Source organism: Leuciscus leuciscus (assembly GCF_965113295.1).
Source record: "Leuciscus leuciscus genome assembly, chromosome: 18".
In the NCBI taxonomy this organism is placed as follows: domain Eukaryota; kingdom Metazoa; phylum Chordata; class Actinopteri; order Cypriniformes; family Leuciscidae; genus Leuciscus; species Leuciscus leuciscus.
The window spans coordinates 11,664,895-11,677,661 of record NC_138742.1 but is presented as its reverse complement, the minus strand read 5'-3'; the positions used below and the strand labels follow the sequence as shown (position 1 = coordinate 11,677,661).

At 36.2% G+C, this 12,767-nt stretch overlaps 1 protein-coding gene and 1 long non-coding RNA gene across 2 annotated transcripts in view; one reads left to right on the top strand and one right to left on the bottom strand.

Moving 5' to 3' along the window:
- The first annotated feature begins 86 nt into the window (after positions 1-86).
- LOC309481480 lies at positions 87-2,714 on the top strand. The gene is made up of 2 exons (XR_014200030.1): positions 87-920; positions 1,535-2,714. It is a non-coding gene; the product is annotated as an uncharacterized lncRNA (long non-coding RNA).
- dgkaa (diacylglycerol kinase, alpha a) overlaps positions 1,989-12,767 on the bottom strand; it is a 30,232-nt gene continuing 19,453 nt past the window's right edge. The window contains exons 9-24 of the mRNA XM_082146379.1: positions 10,131-10,248; positions 9,817-9,905; positions 8,609-8,728; positions 8,285-8,383; positions 7,547-7,633; positions 7,363-7,436; positions 7,178-7,252; positions 6,868-6,953; positions 6,686-6,775; positions 6,443-6,603; positions 6,223-6,287; positions 5,124-5,214; positions 4,578-4,755; positions 3,745-3,862; positions 3,359-3,419; positions 1,989-3,047 (exon numbers count right to left, since the gene is read on the bottom strand). Coding sequence (XP_082002505.1) covers positions 2,970-3,047; positions 3,359-3,419; positions 3,745-3,862; positions 4,578-4,755; positions 5,124-5,214; positions 6,223-6,287; positions 6,443-6,603; positions 6,686-6,775; positions 6,868-6,953; positions 7,178-7,252; positions 7,363-7,436; positions 7,547-7,633; positions 8,285-8,383; positions 8,609-8,728; positions 9,817-9,905; positions 10,131-10,248 — 1,590 coding nt within the window. The 3' untranslated portion in view covers positions 1,989-2,969. The remainder of the gene's footprint in view (positions 3,048-3,358; positions 3,420-3,744; positions 3,863-4,577; positions 4,756-5,123; positions 5,215-6,222; positions 6,288-6,442; positions 6,604-6,685; positions 6,776-6,867; positions 6,954-7,177; positions 7,253-7,362; positions 7,437-7,546; positions 7,634-8,284; positions 8,384-8,608; positions 8,729-9,816; positions 9,906-10,130; positions 10,249-12,767) is intronic.

The window sequence follows — 12,767 nt, the reverse complement described above, 5'->3', positions numbered from 1 at the left end:
TGAGGAAAGCACATGTGAAGGAATGAAATACTTGAAAAGGGGAGGGACCTAGCGACCCTGCTATATTAAAAGGGGCGGGGACACACAATTGGCCGAGCGATGTACTTGAAACGGTTTTGCAGGTAGAAGTATAGTATTATTTACGATTAAATTTTAAGGCATTTAGTAAACACTATTATCAAGAGTGAATTAAGACTTGAAAAGTACTGTAGTTTGACAGCTATTTATTAAAACCAACTCTGTGGTTTTGTATGCGAGTTGATAAAACTTACACAATACATTTTTCCAGTACATTTTATTTGTAATATTTTTGTGTTTGGATATTAAAGTATACTACAGGGCCGTTGAATGCTTGAATCTGATTGGTTGACGAACGTTCTAGGTGTGCATTATTTTCGGGGAAACGCACGGCTAAAGTAGTTCCAGGCAGGTCTTGACCGCATTACAGTTCCATATCACTTCGCGTAGTCAACTGTAATAACGGAAAATAGGATACAATTCATAACAAGAAAAAGCATTAAGCCCCGTGCGCTTGATCTGCAATTTTCAATGTCTAGCTTCACAACCAATAGAAACGTGCAGTTTAATTGTAATAAATAAAGTATATAGTCCTATCTATAATCAATAGAAAATTAAACTGAATATAGGCTAAATAAATGGATAGTCCTGCAGCACGGATTTTTATTGCAGATATATAACAAATAAATAATTATTGATAGGCCTACTTGTTAAAAGGGCTTTGTGTTTCATTTATTTGGCAATAGTCTACTGTCACCTGTCAATAATGAAAAAAAGAATGAACGAATTAATTAAAACGAATTGAATTAATAAATAAATAATAATATTGACGCACATGCTTTTCTGTCTCATTATTGCAACATCTCTCTCTAATAACTGCGTTAATAACTGCATAATGAATCGTAATTTGATACTTATGACTGATCATGTTCAGTCTGTGTTCAAAGTCGGTGTTTAAAATCTGCTGCAGTCGATCATGTCGATGAAACCAGTCAGAGAATGTGTCAGCTAGTCGTGACCAGCATTAGTCTGCTATTAGTGGCTCAAACCTCCGTTACTAACTCTACCTAACCCTAACCCTAACTCAGCATTAGTCTGCTATTAGTGGCTCAAACCTCCGTTACTAACTCTACCTAACCCTAACCCTAACTCAGCATTAGTCTGCTATTAGTGGCTCAAACCTCCGTTACTAACTGTAAAATTACGTTTTGGAATTAGCAACGGAGGCATGGGATTAGATGCGTAAGAAATTAGTCCTACATACAAGAGCATTTTAATGACAAAAACTTTACTAACGTCTTGAAATACATAATCTGAAAAATGTTTCGAGGTGTGGTAACTGTAGTATAAGCGGAATAATTGACTTCAGGCCGTTTAATTATTAGAAAAATAATGCACACCCGAGGTGTAACGGCCACTCCGCATCGCGTCGTGACCGCATTACCCCCTCGGGTGTGCATTATTTTTCTAATTCAACGGCCTGTCGTCAATTATTCCTTACTTTACTTATATTTAGCCACATCATTCAACTCCTCGGTTCCCTTCAAAAGCTCACAGTCGGTTCATTCGAATCGCACATGTTTGTAAGAGAGGCTCTTGACTCGAATCATTGAGTTGTTGACCGAGAACCACTGGTGAACCTTGAATTAATAAAGGCCAAAGCAATATTTGCTAAATTTTACTAAAAATGATTTGCACATTTTAATATTTATATTAATTTAATATTTAATTATATGAGAGTTAAGTATGAGAGTTTTCTCGTTTCAGTTGAGTATTTTGGTGTAGGTGCCTGTACATAAAACTCTTTTTAGTAGCCCAGAAATGGTAGGCCTATGAGAAAGTGAACTTGAACCCGATGCTTGATCAGGCTGGTGTAAAATTGTTCAAACTGATGGCGCCCTCTAGTGCTTATATGCGGTAAAACATCTTATGAACGTTGTGGCAAATGATAGAAAAAAGAAGAAAAGATATAACATTGAAACGTTTATTCAGATAAATTCACAAAATTAATAGATCCTCTACATTCTCAGGAACAACACAGAATTATAAAGCTTGCCAGGGGGCCATTCATTTGCAGTGTGCAATCTAAAACCTTTAGGATTTTGTCCATTGAGTTATCAGAAGAAAATTGAATAACAGAGAACTATCACTATTGAAATGTATGAAATGTTGCAAAAACTACACAACTGACTCAATACATTCTTGATACAATGAAACCTAATACAATTAATTAACATACCATGGATTTTGTTTTAATATATTATCTAAATATTACACCTACTATTTTAGGTGTACAATTTAACAGCAAATAAATTAGATGTCTCATCAAGCTCTTCAGCTTTTGATTTGCTAAATCTAGTTATTGTTCTGGCAAAGAGCACACTGGCACCTTGGATTAATCTTGACATTCATGATTAGTAACTGCAGAAGCAACAGAAGTTTAGGCTTAGCTGAGAAAAAAAAAATCTAAAGGAAAAACAAAAAGCACAGTGCAGAGTTAATGCAGATCTGTTTCTAATATTACAGCAAAGTCACTGCGCATCAAACCTTCATTCACTGGATGCTTTGGAGTGATGCATATTTTTATGTATATCTACATATCCTTAAAACAAATATTCAACAAATGTACTTGGAATGACCTGTGCATATGATATATGTATATCACAGCAAAAAAAAAAAAAAAAAGCATGCAAAAATGAATGCATGACCTACTGTTTAAGAGCACTACATTTCTTTAAGGAGAGCATAATTGATATTAAGATGGACAAGTGAAATGTCTGTACCTAATGTAAGGATAATCTCAAGGATCTGAGTAAGAGCTAAAACCTTGGTAAACATTTGTTGCAAAATTTACATAATCGCTTTAAACTTTCACTGGCTTCAGACTCAGTCCTTGTTAATGCACACACAGTTTTAAAGCGATATGGATGATCCTCAAGCGAAGGTAAACTCTATTTCAGGTTGAAGAAGCCAGATTTGGCTTGAGGGCCCATCAGCATACTAGCTTGGTTCTTATGTGTGATGTGAATCTGAGGAAGTAAAATAAAAATGGTTAAAATAACACAATAAGTTATTGTGTGTAATATTTTTTAATCATTTGGAAACAACACTCATGATGCTTAATCACAGTTTATGTCGCTTATTAGATTTGTAGAAACGCACATTTTAATGAATGAATCAAATGACTCACTCATAAAACACAAAAGACACTCACTTCTCACCACTTACAATGTAATCTGCAGAAAGGGTCAGTGTATGAATCTGAATAAATCTTTATAGTGAACAGACTGGAATGACTCTTGTGTAGAAAGGTAGTATTTTGAAAGTGGTAGACACTTACGGTACAAGGCGGCTGCATCCACGGTTCTCCATCTATCTGCATTGGCAAAGGCTTCTTTGTCCTATAAATGAGTGTGCATTTTTGAATAAAACACTTGGGTAAGATTTTTAGAAACAAAAATAATGAGCGAGTGATTTAATGCACAATTGCTTGGGGTGACTAAACACACATTCACATCATAAGACTCAATAATGGTTAACAATGAAAAATGACAAAAGAATTAATGGGATGTAAATTGAATATTTTACTTTTGAATAAAATGCGAACGAGTATGTAAATGCAGGGAATGCAGACTGACAGTGATGAACATGTCTGAGCATGTCTTGACTTGTAAGAGCTTGTTTAAAGACATCAATAGCTGACATTTGTTGGTAAGTTTGTCTCACCTGATGGTAATCTGAGATGTTTTGGCAAGCCGGACTGCGCTCTTCAGCCCTGTGTATATCTGTCCCATCTCAATGGCTCCTTCCAATCCCACCAACTCCACACGTTTATCGCTCATGTCTGTTTGGAGACAGTCCATTGAGTGTTTTGGATAACCTTCATTTCAGTGCCCCTATTATGCTTTTTCGGAAATTACCATTTATGTCATGTAATATGTGAATGTAAAAGTGTCTGTGAAGTTTCAAAGATCAAAATGCACAATAAATGGAGTTATTGGCGCCCAAAATAAATAAATGATTCTGAACTGCCTGAAACAAGTCATCAGTCATCCCAGTCTTATTTCCTGCACAAACCATGGTAGGTTTACAACAATTTAGCATAATGCCAGCCTATGGTCTTCAGTTGTAGCTGAGGCCTGGAAGAGTTTGGTTAGTGTTGTCAACATGTCGTGAAGACACTATTTTCTGCGCTGTGAAAGCAAATCCACATTGCGTGCACTTCCAAAGGATGAGGATACGGTAATCATTACTGTTCGTATCATTGTCTATACAAGTACGGAGCTGAAATTCCGATATGGTAATGGGTGTTTCGTTTCCGACACGCTGTACACCAATCACATCAGACTGGGTCATCTAACCAATCAGAGTAGAGTAGGCTCTCGGAAAGAAGGTTACAAGATGTGATGCTGCGGTGTGTATTATGAGAAAATTAATGTGTTTTTTGTTTTTTAATGCGAGTAAACATATTGTAGGAGACATCCAATACAAAATTAGGAACTTTTAAAATAGCATAATAGGGGCTTTATAGGTTTCTCCCTGTATATAATGAAACGTACCTTGCGGGCTCACTTTTAAGATTTCAGGGTCTACTATGACCTCAGGCAAGTCCTGGTCCGCTCTTTCACTTTTTTTGGCTTCACCCCACAGGTTGGAGCCACCGTGCATGCTGGGAATGTTGAGGACGGCAATTCCCTCCAGAGAAAGACAACTGAGATCCAACTGGTTCCCGCAACACTGGATAAGGCCAGACAGAGGCGCTGGGGTCAGTACCGGTACTTTTTCCATTTTAAAAATTATTTCAAGGCGAATTCGTGCATAAGCAGATTTTTAAGTAATGAATTGCATTTGCTTCATGTTCTGAATGAATGCCCCTGATCTGGTAGATTAAAATGGGCCTGGTTTGAGCTCTGACAGACGACTAATACCAAAAGCAGGTTAATAACAGGTGTTATCACTCTAATGCCCTTACTGTGCTCATGCCTTTTAGATTATGCTTTTTGATGAGCATTTTTGATGATGCTTTCTGCACAAGGGAAGAAGGGACAAGGGTAGCTGGAACCTCTCTGAACTCTCATGTGAGTGTGATCTTCTTTTTTTCTTACCTCAATGGTGAGACACTCCTTGAGTTTTTTACAAGATGCTGAGATTGTCTCAGACGTGGCAAATTCAAAATACCACAGTTTGTTCTTCATCCTGAAAGAAAGATATATATGCATGAAGAGGAAGCCACAAACTCATGCAGACCTTTTTTAGAACATTTTCTCTGGAGTTTTTTCTATGGTTTATGTTTTTTGGTCATATGGTTATTAAATTGGATGCTGCTAAGGCAAACATCTTTTCAAAAAAAGAAAAGAAAAAAGTAATAAATCAGGCTATTACATGTATGCACTATTACAGGTGTCAGTTAGATTTTTTTAATGTTTTTGACAGAAGTCTTTTTATGCTATAAGTAAAACAGTAATATTGTGAAATATTATAACAATTTTAAATAACTGTTTAAATGTATTCCTGTGATAACAAAGCTGAATATTCAGCATCATTACTCCAGTCTTCAGTGTCACATGATCCTTCAGAAATCATTCTAGTATGCTGATTTGGTGCCAAGAAATATTTATTATTATTATTAATTCTGGAAATGGTTGTGCTACTTAATATTTTTGTGGAAACTGAAACATTTTTCAGGATTCTTTGATGAAAAGAAAGTTCAACAGAACAGCATTTATTTGAAGAGTTTTTTTTTTTTTTTTGTAAACAATGTAATGTTTTTTACTGTCACTTTTGATTTATTTGAATGTGCCCTTGCTGATTAAATGCATTTATATATTTTTTTTTCTTTTTTCTTTTTTTCTTGAAAATCACTTGATTTATAACAACCTTAAACCTACAATGTTTTCATTAACTTTTTAAAGAATTGTAATTGATTTAAAAAAATATATAAAAAATTGACATCAGATCGGTTCAGAACCAATGTGCATTTTAATGGATTAAATGGTCTGCATTTACAAACACAGCATAATTATAAAAGGCCAAGACTGAGTTATTTTTGTAACTCATCATAACTACTTAAATTAGGTGATGGATTTTGTGTATATTATTCATATTATTTTTAAGAAAATAGGAAAAGAAATAGGAAATATAGAAATATTTTACAAAAAAATATTATTTTTGTAAAGAAATAGGTTTAGTGTGTGACATGCTCACCTGCTGTTAAACTTCTGTGGATGTTTCTCCCTCATGGTGTGGAAGCGGTGAGCAATGGAGGCATCCTGTTCCAGACACAGCCAACACAGAGAGAATTTTTTTTTAACAAATATAATTATATTGGCAGGAAAAGCACAGAAAGAAAATGAGGGTCTTGAAACTACCTAAAAGATAATGCATTAGACGATTTCAGATGAATGCTGTACTGTATGTGTCTTACCACTCCAATGGAGAAATAGTTGTTGATGATTTCGTAGGGAACAGGATCACCTCTCTCCTTACTGTCCTCCAGGGTGACCTGTACGCTCCAGCGATCCATCTGCACCACAGAACTGCCCTCAATGTCCTTCAGGATCCGGCCCAGATCCATCCCGTCATAACCTACAGCATCATAACCGTGAGAGACACTAAATATAAACATATAGGCACATGTTCAAGTTTCAAATTCAGCTTCTGTCCTCACCTCCGCCCCATCGAAGACAGCGTGCAAGATCATTTCCTGTGCCAAGAGGAAGCACGGCCACTGGGGGGCGCACTGGCAGGTTGGCTTTATCTTTGAGGAATTGAAAAGAACAGTTGGTTATAAAGGAAATGAGAGCATTACACAGTGGTGTCACAGGAAGTATGTTTGATTTAGTTTCCAACCTATAGCGTCCAGGATCCAGCCCACTGTACCATCACCTCCACAAACTAATATTCTAAAGTTCGGCAGATCTCTGAAGAAACATAACCTGGTTTGGAAACAGAAGATCATATAGATTACCACTTTGAGCTTCTTCAAGCTCCAGTTAATTTAAGACCATCCACATCTATAAAACTAAAATGTGGATGATATCATGCATTTTTCATCTTTAGTCCATTTTTAATAGTTTTGTTTTCTAGAAGTTCAACCAAACGGATGCAGGGCACAAATAAATATTCATGTAAGCTAAAAATGGTAGTGAATTCCCCTTACCCCGGACCTGGCCCACCACTGGAAAGGTTATAAACCTGCCGAGGATTCAACAAGTATTGGAATTTCCGAAGGATTCTGTAAAAACACATATTTAGTGATTAAAAATAGTGCAATACACATATCTAACACACATAGGCAATTAGATAACGATGGATGGATGGATTGATGGATGGAAGTATTCTCACCTTTCTCCCTGTTTACCGCCGCTTTTAGGATTCACAAACACCAAAAGAGGATGAGTGTTAGGAATTGGGTTTATCTGTTTGGGGACAGGAAGTTGTGTTTAGTTTCACTGCCATCATTCAGTCCCTCTTGTCTCTGCATGGTAAGATAGCAGAAACATAAAAGACTGTCCATGCTGTGTCTTACCTGTAGTACCTGTCCATCAGGTGTAGTGTTGTGGTCACTGTCATCACCTGAAAATGCGCAGCTGTTCTTTACGCAGTTTTGCCTCTCCTATGTGAGGAAACACAGAACAAAAGGTACAATGGAGAATCACAAATAATCTGTGTTTAATGTTTTCTATGTAAGCCGATCTTTAATCTTTTAACTATCTTCATGTTGTTTTCAGTATAATCAAATGGTGTTGTTGTGCAGCCACGGAGCTTTGCAGGCAGTATTTATTTTCTAAACCAGGAACATATTTTTAATCCATTTTTGGAAGTCTTGGATTTCGCTTTGGTAAAAACAGTCTAGCACAGTGGTTCTCTACCTTTTTTTTGCCTTTTGAACCTTTTTGCCACCACTGTCCAACACACTATTCAAAGTAATAAAACATATTCATATTCATATTAAAACATATTCATTTTCAAAAATTACATATTCACACTTTGTAATAAAATATTATCAGAATTATATTATTATATATTATTAATCTATATACACTGATGAGCCAAAACATTATGACCAGTTAAAGGTGTACAGAATATCATTGATGATCTACAAACAAAAACACATATTAAGCCCCGGCCCCTGGTTGAAAACCACTGGCCTACTATTAAACGAATTAATAAGTAGTAAATGAGTGTATTTTGCTGTATAGTACAGCTGCAAATCTTGCCATGTGCATCCATGGAATTTTCTTCCAGAGACTTTTGTTTGCATTACCTTGATGACGGGATAAATTGCCCATGGTGGTAAGATATGATCTCTGAAAGGGCCACAATCGCATTCGAAGGGTTCCTGGGTTGCACACTCATCATGTCTCTAAATTAGGACGGTAAAAAGTAATGAAAAATTATGAGTCAGAGTGAAAATGACAAACTGACCTGCTTTATGTGGATGCACATTCTACTTCTGATATTGAGAGAGATATTTTACACAGTGTTTTTTTTGTTTTTTTTTACCTAACAGCACTTTAATCTCTTATCATATAATGGTTTTCAGAAACTGTGTAATGTAGAGTAGTTTTTCAGAAAGTCCCAATCTCACCAAGGAGTGACACCAGACACAGCGTTTCCCAGTAAGGCCGTGCAAACTCTTGATCTTCTTCTGACACCGGTCACACTTCCCAGAATCACAGTTTCCACTCACCCAGTCATGGGTCGCAATCTGCATACAAACAAATGAGATGCACATATGCTGTTTACATTTCCAGTGTCCACTTGATGGCAGCACTAAAGAAAGAAGCTTATAGGAGATGCTTGGGGAGGGTCCCTTCTCCACTAGGCCCAATATGTCGGATTTACGAGAAAAGGACCTTAGTGAGGCTGCCTCATCACATGACCTGGATAATGTTCACAGTTGGAAAAAAACAGTGATTTAAGAAAATTTACCGGCATTTTTTTTTTTTACCAGCCATGAAACAGATAAATCCTTATTAAAGTTATAAACAGTTATTCAGTCAAGAGAAAAAAGTGACTGTTCTTTGTCTTTTGTTGTTTGATTAACATTAAAAACACAGACAGCAGCAGGAATATTAGGCTGCTGTCACTTTAAGAGCTAATACACAGATCCAATATACTGTTATGCATTTGATTTCTCAACTGTTTACGTTCACTTAAGACATAACTGACTATGTTTACAAGGATACGTGTCAAGACGGGCAATGACATCATTTGAATATGTCTGATCAAGAGAAAGACGACGTGAAAGAGAACTAAATTCAGTATTCGGAATGGGCTCAGGTACACGCCTGAGACGGGGATACTTGGGCGCGCGCTTCTGATGTTTGCGCACAGTAACGAACTGAGTTCTCTTTCGCGTCTTCTTGAGCTTGAATATTTAAAATGGCAAGGCTTAAACTTTCGTGACAATGCAGCACTGGCCCCTCAACTGTCCCGAGCATCGTTCACGTTCTCACAATTTTGCATGGATAGAATTCATAATCCTAATAATCCTAGACAATCCTAGATGTACTTATTAAAATTTATTATTTTTTTATTTCTTGTTATTAAATAATGTATTCAAATTTTTTTTGTTCGTTTTATTTTAGTAAAGGTTTTTATAATTAATTATAAATAATTTTATAATTTTCTTAATATATAACATATATAAGGTATATAATATATAAGGTACCACGAAAGGGTTTTGTGCATTTTTTTTATGCTGTATGCATATTACTATATATTATATACTATAATATATTGGTTTTAAGTTAAATTAAAAAAAGAAAAGAAAAGAAAAGAGCTTGTGCTTACCCCTGTCTCTTTCTTTGACATCACATATGTGCGGGTGCAAGGAGCCGGGTTTTTATTGGCACAGCGGCCATGGACTGTGTATTTGCAGCCTGTGTATGATAGCAAATGGTTGTCATACCAAACTGATCAGAACTAAACATATGATTCACTAGATATATAAACCACAATACACATTGGATTTCTGGACTGTATCTTAACAATTTAAGCATTTTAGTTGTTACAATTAAACATTTTATTGGCAGTCTGGAAATATTGATTACATTTGCAAAACAATCTGTGAACATTTCTTGCAAATTACCCAGAATTCCACTCACAGGTGCAGCAGAGACCCTGTTTGCGGAGCCCCAGCAACATATTCTGACAGACGTTGCAGTACACAGGCTTGTTGAAATGTTTCATCCTCCACAGGTGCTGGCCGTCTCTTTGGGTCATCTTGGGAAAGCGGAAAAATGTAATGTTAGGGAACAGGTTATGTTTTTCTTGATAATCTAAATCAAATATGTTTTTATGAGGCTAACGCTTTATATTCTTTAATGTGCCTCTAACCAGAGTGTTACTGTAGATACAAGGTAAAAAAGGTAAAGAAACAGCTATGACATATATAGCCTCATGACAAGGTAAAGTTTACCCAACATTTTTAACTCTGTCATAATTCACTCACTCTCATGTCATTTCAAACCTGCATGATTGACTTTCTTCTGTGGAGCAATTTTTTTAATTTTTTTTAAATAAAAAAAATTAATTCATAAAAATCACACTTTAAAAGTATAGCAATGATAGTTCAAGAAATTACAACAAAAACACTACAAAAGTTCCAGGTCTTCCGAATTGAAGTCATTATTGATGATATGATATGATATTATCCTCTTCAGTGAACTGTTAACCTGAGAATCACTGTGAACGAGTCAATAAAAGGTATGAAAACACTAACTCATATTCAAATTCAGTGAAGTTTCATGAGTAAAATCCAGTCATTTCAATAGGAATCTGTACGATGGAGAATTTCACATGAGGGCAAAAGTTTTCCCCACACAGATTTCGCAACATGCAGGTTCGCCACGTTGACCAACAGAAATCTGCTTTCCGCAAAATGTCACTATAAGTCACGATTCATGAACAATTTGTGATTCATGAACTAATCTGTTTGATTTGTGAAAAGGATCATTGGGTTCAATGAAAAGAATCGGCTCATTTATTCACAGATTCGGTTCTTGAGTTCAACTCAATGAACTAGTCGTAGCTTACTCTGGATGGAACATTTTGTAAATCCTTACTCAATGCTATCGTATGACTTCGGAAGACTTGAATTAAAGCACATGAGTCACATGAACTACTCTGATGCTTTTTGGTGTTTTTTTGCCATTTTTTATTTTAATAAGATGAAAAGTACTCATCTATTAAAGGTACAGATGACGACATAATCGTAAATAAAATGATAATCAGTGGAAAGGGTTTTTTACCACTTTCAGTGACTCACATGAGTGTTGTCTTGTTTATTTCACATTGCTTCCTTATCTTACACCTACTGGCAATTTTTTTTTTATGAATTCAATGGCCAGCTGGAGGTGGTTAGGGTGGGCTAAGGACACTGACTCATGCAGTCACATCAGAGAATTATTAATAATTCATCATATTATTGGTTTGTATGACTCAGGCGGGAACTTCAGGCGGCTGAACAGGAGGTCAGAAACTGTAGCCCACACAGCTAAGCTTTAACTGTGCCCAATGGCTCAGCATAGCCCTCGTGCATCGCTTGGGCAGGTAGAAATAGCACATGGGGAAGTCCCTGGCTTTGATACATGGTCGCAAAGCTCTGGATCACAAACGCAAGACAGTTGGGAATATGAGTTTAGGACGACTAAATTCATGTTAGCCCTTCTGTGAATAAAATAATCTATGTGATCTATGAGTAGCTGACTGTGACCGTTGGTCTTAACAACAAATTTCTTGTAATCGCAACTTCCGCATTGACTGTGTATGTGGTTTAACTGTGAATTACACTTATATACATTTCTAGTGTGAAAGTGACATTAGCTTAGAATTTAAGGGTTGAAAATTGGTTTTTATTGTATTAAGATGTATTTAGTCATGGCAGTTAACTCTGTGGCTGGTCTCCAGGTCATGCACTGGCACAGTGTGGACAGACAGGAGTCTTGGCGTGAAGTGTGAAGCCAGCTACTGCTCTAGCCTTACTTGCTGGATGCCAGCTTGAACTTGCATTTTAAAGCTGTCAACTGGCTTGTGTTGAGAGATGCATGTCAGGGATATTCTGAATATATGCCTTCTTTAGATGCATGCTTATTTTAGTGAGATGTTATGTAAAGTAGATCCTACGCATGGCGTGCTACTGAGATGCATGGGAATTCTGTTTTGCATAGCACACTGCTAGTATATTTTTGTTTCCTTCTGGTTGGGAACCACCACAGGCATGTGCTGCAATATTTTGATTAATAGAAAAAATCAATATGGGGTTATCACTGACAAATTCTTAAAGTTTTAAATGAAAATAAAAAAATACTGCTAATGTGATTCGGTTGCGCATATAAGCGGGTATGCATGCAAGCTTGTGTTAGAAGTGTCACTGTTGCACCAGGGTTAAAATAAATTGATTAAACATGATCCTTTAGAAATCATTTTAATATGATGATAAATCAAATTAAACATAATAAATAAATCAAATGAAATGAATCAAATAAATTACAAATTTAAATAAAAATTAAATGAAATATAAAATGAAAAATACTGCTAATGTTCATGTGGTCGTGCAAATAAGTGTGTGCGTGCATGCAAGCAAAGCATGTGTTAGAAGTGTAACTGACTCTTAAGTCTTAACTAGTGCAAAGTCAGCAGACCTTTGTTACGCTATTGTGAGGCTGAGAGACACAACAGAATCGGATGTGTCCTCGGCTAGAAAGAGCGCAATAAATACATACATCAACTAAATTTTTACA